At 35.7% G+C, this 20,235-nt stretch overlaps 1 protein-coding gene across 2 annotated transcripts in view; it reads right to left on the bottom strand.

The window, feature by feature from the left end:
* The window catches only part of LOC106868441 (retinal-binding protein), a 29,499-nt gene extending 10,034 nt beyond the window's left edge, over positions 1 to 19,465 (bottom strand). Inside the window, exons 1-7 of one of the 2 annotated variants that reach the window (XM_014913717.2) lie at positions 19,311 to 19,465; positions 12,076 to 12,138; positions 8,096 to 8,284; positions 6,339 to 6,414; positions 5,046 to 5,126; positions 2,805 to 2,888; positions 1,506 to 1,612 (exon numbers count right to left, since the gene is read on the bottom strand). In XM_014913717.2, coding sequence (XP_014769203.1) covers positions 1,506 to 1,612; positions 2,805 to 2,888; positions 5,046 to 5,126; positions 6,339 to 6,414; positions 8,096 to 8,284; positions 12,076 to 12,135 — 597 coding nt within the window. In that variant the 5' untranslated portion in view covers positions 12,136 to 12,138; positions 19,311 to 19,465. Of the gene's footprint in view, positions 1 to 1,505; positions 1,613 to 2,804; positions 2,889 to 5,045; positions 5,127 to 6,338; positions 6,415 to 8,095; positions 8,285 to 9,132; positions 9,271 to 12,075; positions 12,139 to 19,310 lie in introns of those variants that run through there. The other variant, XM_014913718.2, reaches the window with a different exon arrangement.
* Between the last annotated feature and the right edge of the window lie 770 nt (positions 19,466 to 20,235).

The following is a 20,235-nucleotide window of genomic DNA, read 5'->3' as shown; positions in this document are numbered from 1 at the left end:
TGAATTTAGTAAACTGAACGTATATTTTCAAGCTGATTTAATTTCTGACAACACTGACTTCAAGTATGTAATTTCAGCCAATAACCCGGGCACTTCTTACTGAGCCTGGTCGCATTTATTGTCGTTCAGCATCTGGCGGTCGTCTTAGAGGTGCCCTGTGTCAAAAAATATTCGTAGCAGACGTTCTCGCGATATCGTTCACACGCACCTGACTCGGGCTCAGAAGTTACAGCCCGAGTTGTTATCTACGTATAATCGTAAAAATTAAAAGTAATTCATATTCAATGTTTTCTTAAAATAATAAATTTCTATAAAGATTAGGATTTAAATTCCAATCTATGAAAAGTTTCCATTCTACAATATTCTTAAAGGAGCGAAACATTATCCAGTATCATGGGCTTATACGAACGAGCCTGGTAGGTGTAAAAGACTAACTGGCATCTTTTGTCAAGAGTACATGCAACAGTCAGATCGGTGATGTTTGTTGTGCACTCCGCTGTCGTTATTTGAGTGCTGTTATTCTGTGTGTCTCTGTGTAAAGACCAGTTGTGTTTTGCAGTGTTGCTTTATTTTTACCCTCAACTTAGAAATCGAAAAAGACATAATGCTAGATATAAAAAATAAGCCATTTGGGGCTAGGAATAAAGCGGAAAAACGTGAAATTCTTCGAGCAGGCATGTGTCTTTTGCGAAATCTGTGATGAGCCCGAGTGACACTGATGACCTGGAGTCGCCTCTGATATATATATATATATATATATATATATTTATATATATACATACTTCGTGGAGACCTAAATGCATATGTGCGCGCGCGCGCGTGTACGTGCGTGTGCGTGCGTATGTGAGTGTATATATATATATATATATATATATATATATATACATATATATGTATGTCTGCGTGTGTGTATACACACACACATACACACATACATCATATACACGATATTTTCAGCTGTGACAGTTCAACCGTATCTAATTCAAGTACTTCATATATTTATTAGTTTGCTTACATTTAGCAATGGTTTTACCATTGTATTGATGCGCCATTTTCTATCATTAATAAAAGCTGTCGGCATTTTTGACGACACGGGTATGCTAGTTTTGGTATATGAAAATTATGAAGGAAACGCTAAAATTTATGTTCTTTTAGAAAAACTTTGTGAGCGGCACAAGTAGTACCGATTCTGCAAATCTCACGTCTCTCATTTCATTTCATTTCTGGGCCCTCTTAAGACCACTCCAAACGTCTTAAACTTCATATGAGCGAGGTGACTTACCTTGTGAAAACGGTGAAAATATTGTTAAAACTATAATGTGATAGCAATCAATGCTGTCATCAGTTCGATATGGAATACTTTTGCAGATGAAGAAAATGAAAATCTACTTGCCAAATGTTTGTAGATAGAAATACAATCATAACTTTTAGGAATGTCACAAACAGATTTCTGAGGAGGAGCCTGAATTAGCTTTATATATATGGAAACAGCAGTTTCTACTTACCACATCTAAACATTTGGGATCTCCATCAGGACCGGTCTTTGTACCACCCAAATAAGCAGGAAGGTTCTCCGCTTCAATATATTCCAGCAGTGTGTCTTTAAAGTCATCTGAAAACCGAGATGTCACCGATGTTCATTAGTACGACAGAAACTAAATGACTCTAGATTATTGATTGATTTTATGTTTTTATGTATATGAAGAGGAGGCATATTTTACAATCGATGAAACTGACCGAGTATATTGACTGGTACTTTATTACTCCCATAAGGATGGAAGACAAAGTCGACCTCTGCGGGATTTGATCTCAAAACACAATGAGAACACATTTAAATGCTGCAAGGTATTTTGGTCAACGTTCCACCCATTCTATCAGGGAATAAAGCTTAAACCAAATAGTTATATCTGTGTTCTGATGATAATATAAAACGTTCTTAGAATAACTGTGTAGATAACCGTTAAATTTTCCATTCATAGTTTTTCAAATCCTTTTTGTTGTATCTTCATATACAAAGTTAATCTCAATAGAAATTGAATAAACGCAAGCATGGATACAGTCGCATTGTAATAACATGCCTGAGTAGACAAACCATCTTTTCAATTACATTTTTTTTTTCAAATAATCTGTTTCAATACATAATCTACATAATAACGGATAGTGACAGAATATAAGCAGTGTAAATGTGACTAGATATGCATTTCTTAAATAGTCACCTTTATTTTAAAGTGTGAATTTATTTATTTTGATTATTGATGGCATCTATTTTCACATAATTATTTTTCAAGCTACTCATTTACAAATTTGCAAAGATTCAAATCGTTAATGAAACTCGTTTTTTCATCTGTAATTGTACAAATTTGTCTAACAAGAAAATTCAGAACTAAAGACCAGAGTGCTGTTCATTTGTTCCGTCCACCCCCACTTTTTTGGCTTTAAACAGACAAAAGATGGATTTCGCTCATGAAGGGTTATCTGGATATTGCCGGTAAAATCAAAACAAAACCTTGTACACGTTCCACGTAGCTACGTTAATTAAAATTTATGTAGAATTAAGTATCATGCCAAATGGCAGGATCAAATCTCTTCAGTAGCTATGAATGCAGAGCTACGAATACAGAGCTATGAATATGTGAGTACATAGTCCAATACTTTATCCATTTAGTTAGGTACCTTCAAGCTATAATTACCGTTTACAAGCAACTGAAACGTTCTTTAAATACTTGGATTAGCTGACTGAGTGATTAATCGATTGGTAGGTTGGTTGATTGAGCCAATCAAGAAATGATAATAAGATTACTTACTTCCCAATACAAAAATCTTGTTCTTCATGTCTTCACTGAGAAGCGGTTTCACGAGTTTATATAAGACGGGAAATAGTGTTGGGGCTGAAAAGAGTACAGTTATATATATATATAAATATATATATATATATTCACAAACATACACACACATACATATATGCACATACACATATGTATGTGTGCGTTTAGTAACTAGATACATATGAATCTCACAAAGTACATCTCAACACGTCTATTCGAAGAGTTTATTATCAGTGCTTTACGTCTAATTATAAATTGGTTGGAGCTATGTCCAATGTCTATATGAAATAGACAAAGAATGAATCTGAAATATATCCATATCAAGAAAATACGTCTTTATTTACCAAAGAGTAGTATACTTCGGGACGTCTAGAGGTTTCTGTGACTATTTACTTCTTCGTCCGGTATAGAAAGAGGTAGGTTCTAGTTAGGTTTTCTTATGAATAGCAGTCAGGTACGAGGAGTTGAATATAAAACGACTGCAAAGTACCAGGGGGATGAATCGAATGCCTAATTTTACGACCAAAAATATCTTGACTTACTGAAGTAGTAAAAACACTTGCAGAGTACTCTGCTAAGGAAGATATTACGTTACAAAACTTAAAATACCAAGAAGTAATTTTATGTGGTAACTAGACACCTATGAACCTCACAAGATGCATCTCATTTCGTATAACTGAGACATTTATTCTCTCAACTACTAATGAGATACGTACATATATAAATACATACATAAATGCATACAAGTAATCATGCACGACATGCATAGATACACACATGTACACATACATACATACATACATACATACGTCCGTACGTACGCACATACATGGTGATTGCTCCATCTTCACAGATGATTGCCGTCTCCTTGTGCTTCCTTGTTGTCAATAGCATGTCTGACTTTCCACCCATGACCTCTCAGATACCTATTCTCGTTACAGATCTACATGGTTTGAAGCATACGTGACAGTTGTAACTAACTTACTGTGTGCTTCCAACTGGTTAGCTCGATACATGTCCCTCTTCTATCACCATATGACTTTTAGTAGATGGGATGACAAATGAGGTCACCATAAAGACACATCTGTACATTATTGGTTTATAGAGATAAACGCCTGTACAAAAATGAGTGCCGCTCTCTGAGTCTCCCTGATTAATACTTAGTGACAACCAGAAGTGAAATGTCCAGTAATCACATGAAACAGTAGAGTTTACGTCAGTGTGACTCTCTCCTAGAAGGATTCTGCGAAAACAGCTAGAGGTCCCTAACTCCCAGTGGATTTACTGCACACCTTGACACCAAATATACGGCCATATGTTTCACACCTCCAATATTTTATGTTCTCACTTTATACATGCATTTGTACATACACACATGCACACACTCATCCATCCATACATACATACATACATATATACATACATACATATATACATACATACATACATACATACATAAACTAGGACAGAATTGTATAGCAGTTGGTATAAACGATTGATTCGACATTATTACATAAAACTGGTACTTATTACATAGACTCTAAATGGATGAAAAGAAAACTCGTTTTGGATAGCGGTTGTGATATCTGAACGAAGAGGGTAAGAGTTAAACACTGCAAGTCATTTTGTCCGGTGTTTTATATCAGTTACTCTTCTTCCAAAATTAATTTGGTGTAAATAAAGGCACAATTAGGAAGCAAAATAGGCTACCAATAAATTATTATCGAACTGAGTGAATTCATTGGTGGAATTATTAAATCAGTTATGAAATCAATACTTACGTAAGATAATTCGTAAGTCCAGGAGAAAGTGGCTGACTTTATGGCTTTATCAAACCACTCCAAACTAGAATATCACAATGCTTGGTCGAATTTGAAATATTTTGATTGAGGAGATGGAGGAAACACATAGTTTGAGGAAGGGCTGTGTCCATGAACCATTTTCAGGACCTCCATGATTGGAGGGGAGGGAGGAAGTTATCATCAGACCAAAGAACTGGCCCGAAGACTTCCAACAGTTGACTCTGCTAAAGATACTCAAAGCTAAGTGGTGATATTAACCGGACGATAAATCAAATCTACCATCCAAAAACAGAACGTCCCCACCGACATATTTTCAGATAATGCTTCAATCAGTAGAAATGACAAGAAAGGAAAATTCAGAGTACGAAAGTGGTTTAGACGGGCATAAAACAAAGTTATCCGATACGGAATTCCTTACCATTGATGACAAAGAGTCTTTTCATCATATCAGGATAATTGTCTTCCAACACTTTGACTAAATATAAGTACATGTCCAAACCTGTAAGTAATAATTGAATATTTTAAAATCAAAGCTTGTTCCTATTTCATATGTATCAATTTTATTGAATTGCAAGTATTTATAATTTGTATCATATATTTGATTCTAGGACGACTGTTCCTTGGATAATTTGACCCCTGGCAATTACACCCTAGATAAAGCCCTCAAAGAACAACTGTTCCCTGAATAATTTCTCTAATTAAGAGAAAATTAAGAAAAAGCTCAACGATAGGGGGTACAAATAAATACTAATAGAACTAATTAGTAAGATTTATATTCTTATATCACTGTAATTATACTATATCGGTAAGACTTATATTCTTATATCACTGTAATTATACTATATCGGTAAGACTTACATTCTTATATCACTGTAATCATACAACTAAAACTGTAAATTGTGAATTAAACACAAATACAATAATTAATAATCACAATAATTAAGAATTGCTAATTAGTAATTAAGGTAATCTATTTTATATTTAGAACGTAACAATAGAAGTATTGAGAAATGTATAAACAAATCTTCTATAAACGATATACTTCGAATGGAGATAAATCAGTTTTACAAAACTCATAAAACAATAAATAATTGATAATTACAATAACTAATACTTCCATAATTAATAACTGTCAGAAGGAGGTTACTGGAAGAACGTTGTTTTATGACGTTAATCATCTAGTGCATAATTGTCAGGGAGCAATTATCCAATGACAGATGTCCAGAAGTAGAGAGTGGTCCTGATACTATTTGACTATATATTTAATAACATTCTCTTGGTCATAATTGCTGTTGATTCAATCGTTATGGTGGATTGATTAAAATTTCCATAAATACATGTATGGAAGTTTAAAGAGAGACACACAAATTACCTGTTTCAACTCTCCCTCTTATAATCTTTTCTAATTTTGTCTCAAGGCCAGCAATTTTGAGGGATGGGGAATCGAATACATTTACTCCAATGCTCAACTGGTATTATTTTATCGAGTTTGAATAGATGAAAAACAAAGTTTATCTCGGTGGCATTTGAACTCAAAACGTAAAGAGCTGGAAGAAATACCGTTTAGCATTTCAGCAAACCACAGCATACATAGATCAGAATCTTAACTAGTTGGCCACACGGCGCCTACATTAGGTAAAATATTAGCTCATATCAGAATAATTTACAAGTTTATATTAGTACATATGAGAATAATTTGCGACTGACTTACCTGGTTTCCACATGTGTTTAGATCCTACATTCTGCATATCGAACACAACAGTCAGTCCAGCGCAGGGTTTCCCAAGCTGCAAAAACAAACGTTTATATTAAATGCTGTTTACATTTCTTAGAAGCAAGATAATCGGTTTGTGACATTTGAGTCAGAACAGAACAAATTACTTTTAAGTTAAAAATATTCAAACATTTCTTTCACTGACTTGTAAAAAACATTCGAAATGAAATACTAACGTACACCATGAAATGAAACAACCGAGTTCCTAGGAATATTCTCCCGAGTTGGTAGAAATAAACACGTTATCCACCGTAGTCCTAGGTTCCTTGTGCATAAAAAAATGGAGGTGGTCATGACTGGAGCGTCTTTAGCATTTCTATTCGATTAGGGTTGAACTAGGGTTAAATAACAACAGCAACAATAAAAGAGCCTGTGTATTAACTCGGCCTGCTAGAAATAGCTGCCAAATAGGCTTTAATTCGTATCCATAGGTCCTATATAAGACTGGAGACATTTGTAAAATTACGGTATAGTCACGGATGGAATAAGTCTGCTCAGTCAATATAGTTGATCTAGGGTTGAACAACAATAACCATAACTTAGTAGAGCACAATATATTTCCTACTGTTGAGGAAAATATCAAAACCCAGGCCCAAACCAAATTATAGATTACTGTTTTAATTTTATTTTCCCATTAGATACGACACATCTTTAATTTATAGGCAAGAAAGATTAATTTCTCATCGCCCATATATCTTATAGAAGGTATTATTTTATTCCCTTTTCTGCCAACCATTTTATATCTAAATGGTAATACTGTTTATTTTAAATTAAAACAATACGGGTTGCGGCAGGAGACAACATTGGATTTGATCCCGTTATCTATGAATCAGTGCCGTGAGGGAAATGAAAGCTGACCTTTAGGGACTCAGAGTAGAAAACAAATTTTCAAGTAGTCGTACTGCATTCCATTGTAGACAGTGAGCATGCATCATACTCTGAATACTGTTGTTTAGTGTAAGTATTAGGTATATCAGGAGTCCTACTGCATTCTCTTTAAATGCAGGGTTACAGTTAAATGTAGGAATTAAGAATGTAAGTAATCCTACCGTATTTAAGTTAAGATATTATTTAAGTTCAGATATTAGATACTATGAGTCTTGTTGTAGTTAAGTGTAAGTGTTGGACATCTTAGGAGTTATCTGCATTCCCTTTAAATGTAAGGTTAGGGCTAGATGTAGGTTTTGGAAATGTAATTTGTCTTAAGAGCTCTTCTGAGTAGTCCTACTGTATTCAGATGTAGATGCTGGACTTATCAGTTGTCCTATTACATTTAATTTTAATTACTGGACATGTTAGCAGGCCTGCTATATTTAAATGCTAGTACTGAACATATTCACCAGTCCTACTATACTAAGTGTAGGTACAAGTCCTACACTCGATACATCCAAGAAAATATTTCTCTCTCAGATGTCAAAGTCCGCCTCTCCACACAGCATACAGACTTATTGAAATTCAAGGAATTCTCTGAACAATTTTTGCCGATACAAACCACTACCAGTTACTTTGGACTCTGTTCTCTTTTATAAACCAGTTGTCTGGCGATGTAATCTCCCATCTAGTAGAAACTTTTGTTACAATAATTTTCAAGTTCCAGTATAAGTATTGGTAAAACCTTATTGTGTTTAATTAAGTACTAAATTAATATCTTAATAGATTTATATTTTAAATACAAAAAATATCAGCAGTTCTACCTTTTCAGTTTCACCTTCCAGGTCTTTTAGATGTTTTTCACACTGAAGCAGCTTGCTCTTTTCCAAATCTGATTTTTTGCATGAATACATGATTCCTTTCATATCTAAGTAGCCCCATGGCTCAATTCGGACGACTGCACCTTCTTTATCGTGTCCAATATCTCCCCCAGTCATGTATTTCTGGATGACCTATAAAACAATAAAAAAGCTTGAAATTGTTGAGATCGAAATTTTTTTTCTTTAATTTAAACAGCGACCCTCAAATTGAGGAATTAAGATTGTATATGACATTTATACATTTTCAGAAGTATTTGTGCAATAAGAGAAAAGAACTGTCTTCAACTAAGAATTCAGTTCATAGAAAACTCCTAATTGTCCAAAGGTGTCAATAACTTTGCAGTACAATTAAGTCGTATGTCTACCGATGAAAATCTAAGCTTCGTGTAGGACGTTTAGGACATTTTAGTTTGGCAGAATAATCTTTCATCGAATCATATACAGTAGGATCAATTAAACCGAAAATTTCATCCATATTACAGCATTATTATTGTAGGAAGCAACCACTTGTCATTTAACTGCGTCCCCTGTTTATAGCGAAGTGGAAAATGCCATTTGAGAAATACGTTTTTAGTATCGGAATTAACATAGCAAGGATGTTACGAAGCAGCCCATCGACCGTTCAACTGATTTTCCAATGCATTATCAATTCGGCCAGGCAAGCTTTCATTGCTTTGTTAAGAGATTAAAAAGAAATTGTTTGAAACAATTAACTCCCTTATACGTGAGTTGCGGCGTCACGCTTTTTTGTGTTGTAAGTTTGGGTGCTGTGAGCAACGAATTCATAAACTTATCCCTACACCAGATAACTTTGATTTTTAGCTTTGTAACATTTATGCATTTTCAGGGAACATTACTGACAGACGCACGGAGAATTGATTCATCTGGAAATCGAAATGAGGTGTCGGATTCGACTCACTAGTGCTCAACTCTTAGTAAAATTGTAACGGATATTTCATGTTATTTTGATCGTAGCGTACCGATTTAGTTCGATTTCTCCACCATAGTCCAAGTGACGCCAGCGCTGCGCAGTGGCATCGTTTTCTCTACTAATCCACGAGTTCGCCTATTTTGTCAACGACCAAGCTTACATAATCACATTTTGGAGCAACAACTGGTACACTTTCTTCGTTAACAGCAATAGCAGTTTCTATAGCAACTGCAATAAGCAGCAGCAGCAGCCTACGTCATCATTTTTGGCCCAATCAGCTTGTACACCATTCCATCCATCTGCTCAATGAAAATGGAGCCAAAAGGAACTTAGGTCATTATCATTTCTAACCATTCAGCTACTGAGAGTAAATGCTACATTTGCAACTGGTACTGTCTACAGAGGTTGCCGAACATATAGCCCATCCTAGAAAAGCTGTACTAAATCTCAGTGTAGCAGTCAAAATAGCAACAGTGCCAGCAACCACAAGATTTACTGACAGTCATCATAGCAGTAGTAGTCACAGCAGAAATAGGAGTGGTGGGGCAGAAGATGAAATTTCAAGTATATGAAATAACTGTGATGGATAATAGAAGCTATGGAGGACAATAGGACAGCTATGAAATTATCTGCTCAGACATAATTTTTATAGGTAATCCATATAAAAACATATAGAACAACAACAAACACGACGATTATGCTTGCAATTCGCAGGGTTTCGGATGATCTCACATCAGAACGATCCTGAGGACACCAGGTCATCTTTTACCAGTAACTCAAATATGCAGCCTCTTCACGGGGTCAATATTTTCCAACCAATTAAGGTGATGAGCTGGCAGAATCGTTAGCACGCCGGGCAAAATGTCTAGCGGCATTTCGTCTGTCTTCATGTTCTGAATTCAAATTCCACCGAGGTCGACTTTGTTTTTCATCCTTTCGGGATCGATATAACCAACTTAACCCGCCCCCACGAAATTTCTGACCTTGTGCCAAAATTTGAAATCAATATTTTCCACCAATACGATTCTTCCTCACAATATATAGGTGCACAATTTACAAAGAACACATTATATATACGCGCACACACACACACACACACACACACACACACACACACACACACACACACACACACGCACACGCACACACACGCACACACACACATCATATTTACTCGTCTGTAAGTCGCACCCTAGTCTTTCCTGTTAAAAACAAGCATAAAATAGTGCGACTTATACACGAGTAAATACTATGTGTGTGTGTGTGTGTGTGTGTGTGTGTATGTGTGTAAGCGCGCGCATAGTTAACCATTCTCATGTGTATCTTTAAATTTATTTCCGTTGAACTTACAATTCTCTACAAAGCCATATTAACTATTAATACGAAATTCAAATCCTGTTAGAATCAACTTTCCTTTTTATTTACTTACTTATTCATTTATCTCGGGGGAGTAGGCCGTAAATCAACATTCATGTAACGTGAGTAAAGGCATGACCGTGTCGTTAAGAGTCTTACGTGTATATACGTCTTACAAATGCAATTTAATGAAACAATTATATAGAAAAGTACGATGAAAGGATATATTTGAATGATGTATGGAGATATTTAGAGAAAAAAAAACATGGGAACATAATAGCCGTAAGCATGGTTGTGTGGTAAGAAGCTTGCTTCTCAATCACATGGATCCGGGTTCAGTCCCACTGTGTGGCACCTTGGGCAAGTGTCTTCTACTATAGCCCCGGGCCGACCAAAACCTTGTGAGTGGATTTGGTAGACGGAAACTGAAAGAGGACCGCCATATATATATATATATACATATATATATACATATATATATATATATATATACATATATATATATATTGGAAGGTTTTGAGGTGATGTACAGGAATTATATATTAGAAAAAATAATCAGGTACTCAGATGTCTGGATGGTTGTATATTTACAGATTTTTATTCATATGTCACATGTTTTATAAATGGCTCGGGTTTCTGGTTGTTTACCCTTCGTCAGCGTACGACAATCACCGATCTATATGCATGTGTGTACGCGCACACACCTTTGTGTCTGTGTCTGTCTCCCACTACCACCTAACAACCGGTGTTGGCGTGTTTACGCACTCTTTACCTAGCGGTTCTTCAAAAGAGATCGATGGAATAAGTACCAGGCTTTAAAAAAGTACTGGGATTGATTCGTTCGGCTAAAGTTCTTCAAGGCAGTGCCCCAGCATGTCCACTGTCTGGGACACGTAAAAGTTTAGGTGAAACGAACAAACATTCAGTAGATTTCGAAATCTACCAATGATGGTGGTTAGGCAGAATTGGTAGAGCATTGGCTAGAGTGTTTTGGGGGACAGTGCATTCGTAGAATCGGCAGAGCAGTAGATAAAATGTCTTGGAAGACGGTGGGGAGAAAATGTATTGGTAGACTTGATAAAGCGGTGACCAAAACGCATTGAAATATTTATTTGTTTCTATTCTCGTTCCAAGTTCAAATCCCCACCGTTGTCCATCTCGACTTGCGTCATTCCAAATCCTGTTGAAATAAACAACTATTCAATATGGGTCGATACTATTAATCACACATTTATCACAAATTTGTAGTTTTTTATCCCATATTAGAAATCAATAATGTTTGTCTGGTTCTACATTAAGTTTTGTTCGGTTTTCTTCTTCCATCATCAGGTGTCTTATAACTGGATATATATATCATATCTTTTCTAACTTTGGCACAAGGCCAGCGATTTTGACGGTAGTGGGGTTAATCGATTACATCGATCCCTGTCCTTATTTTATCGACCCTGGAGGGATGAAAGTAAGTCGACCTCGATGAAAATGAACTCGGAACGTAACAAGTCAGAAGAAATACCCAAAGACATTTTGTCCGACGGGCTAACGTTTCTGGCAGTTCGCCATCTTACACAGAATCATATCAATGTGATCTTATCCACAACAACTAGCCTTTGATATTTAAATATTTAAACACTCTTACCTCTGGTGGGGTGTACTCGTCAATGAGTTTTTCAGCGCCATGCTGTTCTCTGAGACTCATATTCTGAAAATAACAAGGTAAAGAATCACATTTAGTTTTTTAAAAATCCCTATTTCCTTCAGATCTCAATACTTTATATAACTCTTAAATAATAGCGTAAAAAAGGATAAAGTTCCTTCATGAGATATATATACTCATAGAGCCGGTTTTCCAGTTTCTGTGAAGCGTGTGTTCTCCTCTGGTCGGGACGCCGGTTTGTCGCAGGATTACGTATTTTTGTCAGCTGGGTGAACTAGAGCAACGGGAAATGAAGTGTTTTGCCCAAGAACACAACCCATTGTGCATTCCAGGAATCAAAAATACAATCTTACGATAACCACTAAGCCACCGATCGTCACTTGTATAATAGTATGGTTATGATTAAATATTGCACTCAATCAAAATAGATTCAGTGCAAGCGAAGGAAGCGATATTTTCCCCACAAGTAACACCAGTAAGGCAATTGATTGAAATTTGTGATCGGGATCCATTAAATAGTATTATCTTATCTTCAGCATTCTGGAAATGAAGTTGGGGTACTAATGCATGGGAATCAGGCAGTATTTTTCACAATCCCGTCCGAGTTTTGTGATATAAAAAGAATATGCCAGATTTCATTCAGATAAGATCTCAGTGTACAGTGACACATTCATAGCACTACGGGTCTGTCAAATGTTTACAGAATAATATACAATAAAAATAAAATAAATGGTCCATCGACGGGTTCTACAATGAATACACCATTTGCCCTATCAACTAAATTTCTACCCATTCAATGATAGTATAAGTGGTTGAGTATAAAATATTTATGACATACGTTATAATAGTCACTAGTCAAATTTTTAAACTCCTTGACCATGCTTCTACCCACGCGGTTAATACATATTGCATACAATACAATTGTCGAATTCTTACATTGGTATATATGCCTCAGATTTATAAGGTAGAAGAACTGGAATTGTGTGGCGTTTATGCTTTTACTAAGTCACTGTTAACATGACTGGAGTGGCCTGAACTAGAAACCGCAATCGGATTTATATCTGGAGGAAGGTTTGTGTGAATAGCCTTCACAAGCCCTCCAAACATGGCCTTCATGGTGTTCAAGGCCTTCATAAGCCCTCCAATCGATGCTGTAAATGTTGGCGACTGCAGGAGAAAAGGTTGGAAGCGTGTTGGCTGGCGACTACATACTACTTAGTTAGGTGGCCGATTTTTGTGGGATGTGGGCTCGTATGCTTGTATATGAAGCAGCTATATCGCCCCAGATTTGGGAGTAGTTTCCGATTGTAGGTCTCCCCTGAGCTTTTAAGATAGTTAATTGTTGTTGGAATCTCGAGTTACTTTGATTAGACACAGCCTTGGAAGACGATTGAAATGTTGAAATTAGAGCTAAGACACTACCGAAACACGAAAAACAATTAAAGAAATGGTGAAGAAAGTTAATTATTGTGCTGTGTGTGGGTATGATTGTAGGTGTGTCTGTGTGTGTGTGCATATCCATCTTATAAAGGATTTACGAACTCATTAAGCAATAATTATTACAAAACAGTATATTTCTACAAAATTTACATCTAACCCTTATGACAAATTCTATCAAGAAACCACATAACCTAAGACCCTGTACTATTCTCTTTAAATAAAACAAATTCTACAGGACAGTAACAGCGATCAGAGACCTGAACGTGAAAAATGGAAACATATTTAACATAAGTAGGGATCTTCTCTCATCATCTGCCAGTTGGACATCAACATTGAAGAGCACTGGAGTAGCTATTGAAGTTCATTTATGTAAGAGGAATTTGGTAGCCTCATGTTACTGTTAAACTTAAATGAATCTCATTAGCAGCAAATTTGTAAAAGCAAATGGGAAAAAAAAAAGAAAAAAAAAATGAAAGAAGGAAAAGAAAAAAATTGGGATTTTTTTTTTCAGAAAGACACTTATGTCGACGATTATAGGTTATATCAACCTTTTTGAAAAACAGGTCGTATGAGACTCGACTCATCGTCAGGTGAGCAGTGTTGCTAAAAAGATTTCAAGGAAATTTTTCGTTAGATCTGCCGTTTAGAAATTCCTGCGAGCTGCATTTTCCCATAGCTGGGTAATACTTTTCTGTTTTCTACTTATTTAACCTCATTTTAGTCTTATAATTTGATTCTAGTTGTTGTTAGTGCCCTGTCGGCCTGATCAAGCAGATCTGTGTTAAAAAAACAGTTCAGTCATAATCATACTACCTCTTTCTATTTTTAAATATAACGTATACCGGTCTATATTATTTTCAGAGTCTTTTTGTAAGACCACAGGGAGTAATTTGATGTATATTTGGGATCTATTTCTAATAGGTCGAGCTTCACCAAAGCTTGTATGACAGGATGAATATATTATAAGACACCTCTGTGGTGGACATTATTTTTTTCTGTTTTTCTGTTTACAAAATTATGTCAAGTTACCTGCCCAAAGACGCAGATATACGTTCGAGCAATGTGACCAGTGTAGGTCCCAGTAACGAATAAATCACAGACAGAAAGTATTTAGAAATCCCATCAACTTAAAAAGCAACAGTCCAGTTAATGTTATCGTATTTAATGCAGTTAATATCAAAAAAGCTAATTGAAAATAATTATGAAAAGAGGAAAAGACAATATTAGTACGGTGACAAATATTGTTTTCATTATTTCGGCAAAAACGGGAGATAATTCAAATTTTGATTCAGTCTTATTAAACATCCTCATGTCACATAATAAACTTTACTTGCCGAAGCAGTGATAAGATAATATCTAAGGAGGTACACAAGAGTAGGTGTGAAAAATCTATCTATCTATCTATCTATCTATCTATCTATCTATCTATCTATCTATCTATCTATCTATCTATCTATCTAAGTGTGTGTGTGTGTGTGTGTGTGTGTAATTGCGTGTTAAATATGCAAATTCAGTTTACATGAGCCACTAATATCAGTGGGTTGATAGGGAGCGTGCTCGTGGACAGTCCAGTAAGTTGCATGGCTACTCAAGTAGGGTTGAAATGAGCGACGTATACAACTATTTTTTCTCACAGCGAACATATTGCATATATATGGACGTAAAGGTTACATTCGTTGTATCATATAGTGTCAGACAAAAATCTCTAGATATGTTCTATAGTACATTATTGCAATATATACATACATGTATGCATGTGTGTGTGTGTGTGTGTGTGTGTGTGTGTGTGTGTGACTAACAGACATTACACAATGTTTTCTTTACTTCACTGCGTAATTACATTTGATTAGTTTTGTTATACACGCTAGAATAAGGACCAGAGTTACAGGAATAGGTACTGGGGTCAATATGGTCGATTAAAACCCTTCAAAGTGGTGCCCTAACTTGGCCGCCGTCCAATGACTGAAATAAACAACAAATAAAAGAGGCAAATAACGTCTTCGAATAACTTCTCTCGGTGATAAATCTGTGTAGATATGTTAATTTCTTTGACACCAATTAGGCTTTATCTACTTAGTGATTCCCTCATCACTACTTCGACAGATATGGTAAAGTATATGCTTCCCTGAAGATGCTAAGAACGAAATATGTTCAGTTCTGTCTCCCGTATTTTCCGAAATCATTAAAAGAATATAAATTGATTGAACTCGTATCTTATTCTTAATATATCTTATGCTCACTTCAGTAAATATGTTAACATTAGGTAGCTGCGCCTTAATAGTTTAAAACTGCAATGAATAGAAGATGCAGCTTTGAGAGTCACAATAGAATGATCACTCTATCTGCTAGAAGTAGCAACCAAACGCCCCTTACATAACGTGCTATAGAATGCCTTCAATAGATCAACTTAATCAGAGCTGACCTGAGGCTAAACAGCGGCGGCGGCAGCGGCAGCAGCAGCAACTGCTACTACTACTACTACTACTACTACTACTACTACTACTACTACTACTACTACTACTACTACTACTACTACTACTTAACTTGCGTAGGCTCAGTCCACCTGGTTGTAAACTAGGTGTCGTTTATTATTCGAAGTAAAATTACTTCGTTGTTTGACATTAATGAATTCAAATAATTCCACTGCAAAATCTATAAAGATTGTTATGGTACCCAATAGCAATAGTAGTCATTCAACCCTCAAACAAAGACAAGCTCTTTTAACTTCAATGCGCCGCAACTTCCAGGAAAATAATATAGTGAAGAAGAGGACAAGTTTGTTAATTATATTACATTAATTACAATTAGTAGCATTAAAACAACTATTAAATTCATCGTAAAATTATTTCTTAAGGTGTCAGACTTCGGTGCAGAATTGCGAGTAGGTCTCTTTTATAACACCATTAATATTCTAAGAAATAAATTGACAGAAAATTTAATAACTTTTGTATCATAAATCGCGGAAATGGCTTTTCCACGTTGTGATTGTCTCGCTTTCAACATATGTCTCCGATCAATTCTGTGATTTCAGAAGTTTAATACATTAGCAGAAGTTTAGTACATTAGCATTTGATACTTTTCTTAGTGAAATAATCCTTAGTTTTTGTTTATTACAGTAACTGTCATTGTGTTGCAGCCTTTGCATCTATGACTTAATGTGTAATATATTCGTTTACAATTTAGATCTTACCAAATATTTCAAAAATAAAATTGTGTTGATCTTTTCGGAATATTACTGCGACCCAATATGGGTTCTGATGCAATGTCGCAGCATGGGGGCTGGCCGTCCTCTTCCTTAAACATAACGTACCTTATAACAGTCACTTATATACGAACCATTCGTATATAAGTGACCGCACAACTCGCACACCTCAGTCGATGCTACTTTTATGGTTCACAGGATAGGGACTGCTATCCTAAAGTGTATTAGACTAATTGGCATTTAAGATTAATGACTCACTGGATTTCGTGCAAGGCTATAATTATGAGTGACAGCTTGGTTTTATTCCCAGTCAGAACAGTTACGCTTCATATACACCTCGTATTTATCACTTCAGTTGCAAGATAAACATAAATTATGCCAATCTGATATTTTTTAAAACGTTATTTTATGGTTTATTCAAAGGAGGAAAAGCAGCGCCCATTGCCTTTTTCAGGGTCTTAGTGGCTGGAGGAAGATATCCTCGGGCCAGAGACAACGCAATTGTCTTCAATAGAGGAAAGACTATCAAAATAACCTAATGTTAAACCTAGTGTTAAACCAGCAATCAATGACTAAACTTTTCTGCAATCTGTTTATAACAATTTCACTTTATTAATATTACTAAAACATAAACATCATAAAGCCTTCCACATAAATGTGTACCGAAGGTTTTCTTTTTATGCAATATCAATGCTCACGTTGTTTGAATTCGATCAGGCCAGTCACTCTATATGAATTTCACTAATACAGCATTAATGCTAGGATTAGAGTCGAAAATCTGCATATAATCCAAAATCTTTACACGTATACAAATACAGCGCGCACACACACATACACACAGACACATTCATAATATGTAAATATATAAGTAAATGTTGGTAGATTAACAAGCAAAATTTCTTTTAATCCCCGATGATAATTCGTTAATCAGAATATCAGCAAGAAACTAATAAGCTTAATATTTGATACTAAATTTTCCCAGTAATGCAGGATAACTTTAGATTAAACATTTATAGTGTTCAATAGATAAAAGTTTTCTTTAATCTCTTCGAGGCAACTGTGTTCATTATTTTAAAAAACAGCGTGGAATACAAGATTAATTTGAAGTATATATAGAAGTTAAGAGCTGAACCATTAAAAGGATTTTCAGGTTCACTTGGGTCAAACAAACTGCAAATACGTTCTTCAACCTACCAGAAATAATAGCCAAATCTACCACCATACACATCCTCAACATTTAGAAAAAATAGTTACAACGAATATTGTAAGTCTAGATATGGTAGGCAACCGAATACGAGAAAGATGGTTCTGCAATTTCTTGCTGAACAACCTGCACACAAATGATTTGTTTATAGTGATCAAACTTTAGTGTTGCACGTAAGTTCACTCTGTTCTTCAAATCGACATTGCCTGTATAGGTGTGTCACACGTCAGATGCCGAAATGATTGCGGAGCAATATATAATGAAGTTCTTTGCTCAAAAACACAACGCACTATTCGGGAATCGAACCCACGATCACGCGATCGTGAGTACAACATCGTGACCTCTAGGCCACGCACCCTCATATAATTCTAGATAACACAGTGAATAAAAGGTGGAATGGAGCATTGATCGTAGGGCTAAACAACAACAACGACGTTTGTTACTTATTTCCATCTTTTCTTTTAGCGTCATCATTCGAAAAGTGAGACGAGAAGGCCGAACAGATAGATAAACATATAGAATGACTAACCGACAAACCTCTGGTTTGCATCCTATTAAAGGCACATTGTTGTGCCCATGGTCAAAGCACTTTAAAACTTTAAAATGGTCCAGTCAAAACTAGCTGTTGATAGGTCGCACAGATTAGGGGCTACTGACTGCTTCAAATAATGTTAGCACTATAAAATTGACAAGTGGCTTGTTTGCTTGCAGTACAGAGTTCGGCTCCTCTGTTAAGGTACCTTGAAGAGGGATGGGCCTTAACAGGCAGCTAATGTAGCCCAGAAAGACTGTGGGTGTTGTTCTTGTACTTGTTGCTGTTTAGCTCCGGGTCACCACTCACTGAGCAGACCTATAAGCAAAGCATTCCATCCATGACCTTCCTGTTTCGTACATCAAGAATCTTAGTTCGAAAGGTGTGCTGTGGGGGTGATCTGGCTACTATTTCTTACGATCGCGTAGAGGATCTTTGATGTTCCTATGGCCTAATGAAATAAGGGATTCACTATTCATATAACATCCAACATCTAACATTAATAGATACATCAACAGATTTTATCTTTACAAAAGTTACTTTTCACCGTTAAAATAATTTAAAGATTTTTATGCATTTTTTTTCCATTTTGAGAAAGACCGGAAATCTTCATGGATTTTGCAGTATTTTACGTGAGATAAATAGTTTACAATTTAATAAATAGTCATTATCATATAGTATCAATTGCGAATGTTGTTTATATATAAATGCTATGTTTGTAAAAAGGTGAGCAAATTTTTAAGCAACGTAAAAGGTAAAAATACTGAGCGTTGTTTTGTCGTATCGGTATATGCTATGCAATGTTTGCTGCCAGAATTACAATAGTTAAATATACTTACTGGCTTATTGATGTTTTTTGTTCTTTTTCACTTGCCAACAAATACTCCAAAATGTAATGGATATTTGAAGCAAATTCGATTCGGCACGATTTATATAGTCTATAGCTTGATCCGCATTAATACGATAAGAGTAAAATGCCACAGCCTATTAGTTTCTAATTGGCTAAATATAACGTGTTTCCCGCTAACGAATATATATTCCCAGTGATTGGCAATGTTAGTTGTAAGTCTTTTTTCTTTTTAATCAAACTAATCGCTAATCGCATACAGAAATAGCCACTGGGAGATAAGCTGGTGAAATGAATTCACGAATTAATCTTAATCCAGTGGGTCTAAGAAAGCATGTCCTTATCAGGAGAACGCACTTCTGAAAAGCGTGGCTGTAAAGGTGAATGTAAAAGCAGCTCATTTAGTAGCAAACGTTGAAGTGTTGTAGCTGCAGGTTATTTTATATTTTGCTAATGATGATGATAATAATAATAATAATAATAATAATAATAATAATAATGACAATAACAACAACAACAACAATAATATTAATAATTGTCGGAGCCCTGAGAACTAAAAATTTTGAGAAGTACATGGAGCAAATAGGGGCTGCAATAAGGGTGGAGCACTTACAGAAAACAGCACCGCTTGGAAACGCTCGAATACTCCGGATGGTGCTCGAAAATAAGGGATGTTACCTTAGTCCACTGGTATTGAACAGCTGACAACAAGGTATGCGATAAAGAAGAAAGAAAAGTCGAGAGATATGACGGGTTAGCTTGGGAAGTTAAGCAGCTGTGGTCGATGAAAAAGGTAGCAGTAGTACCAATAATTGTCGGAGCCCTGGGAACAGTGAGCAAAAATCTCGAGAAGTACGTGGAACAAATAGGGGCTGCAATAAGGGTGGAGCACTTGCAGAAAACAGCACTGCTTGGAA

Source organism: Octopus bimaculoides, chromosome 1 (genome assembly GCF_001194135.2).
Source record: "Octopus bimaculoides isolate UCB-OBI-ISO-001 chromosome 1, ASM119413v2, whole genome shotgun sequence".
Taxonomy (NCBI): Eukaryota; Metazoa; Mollusca; class Cephalopoda; order Octopoda; family Octopodidae; genus Octopus; species Octopus bimaculoides.
This window is presented reverse-complemented; position numbering and strand designations above follow the sequence as displayed.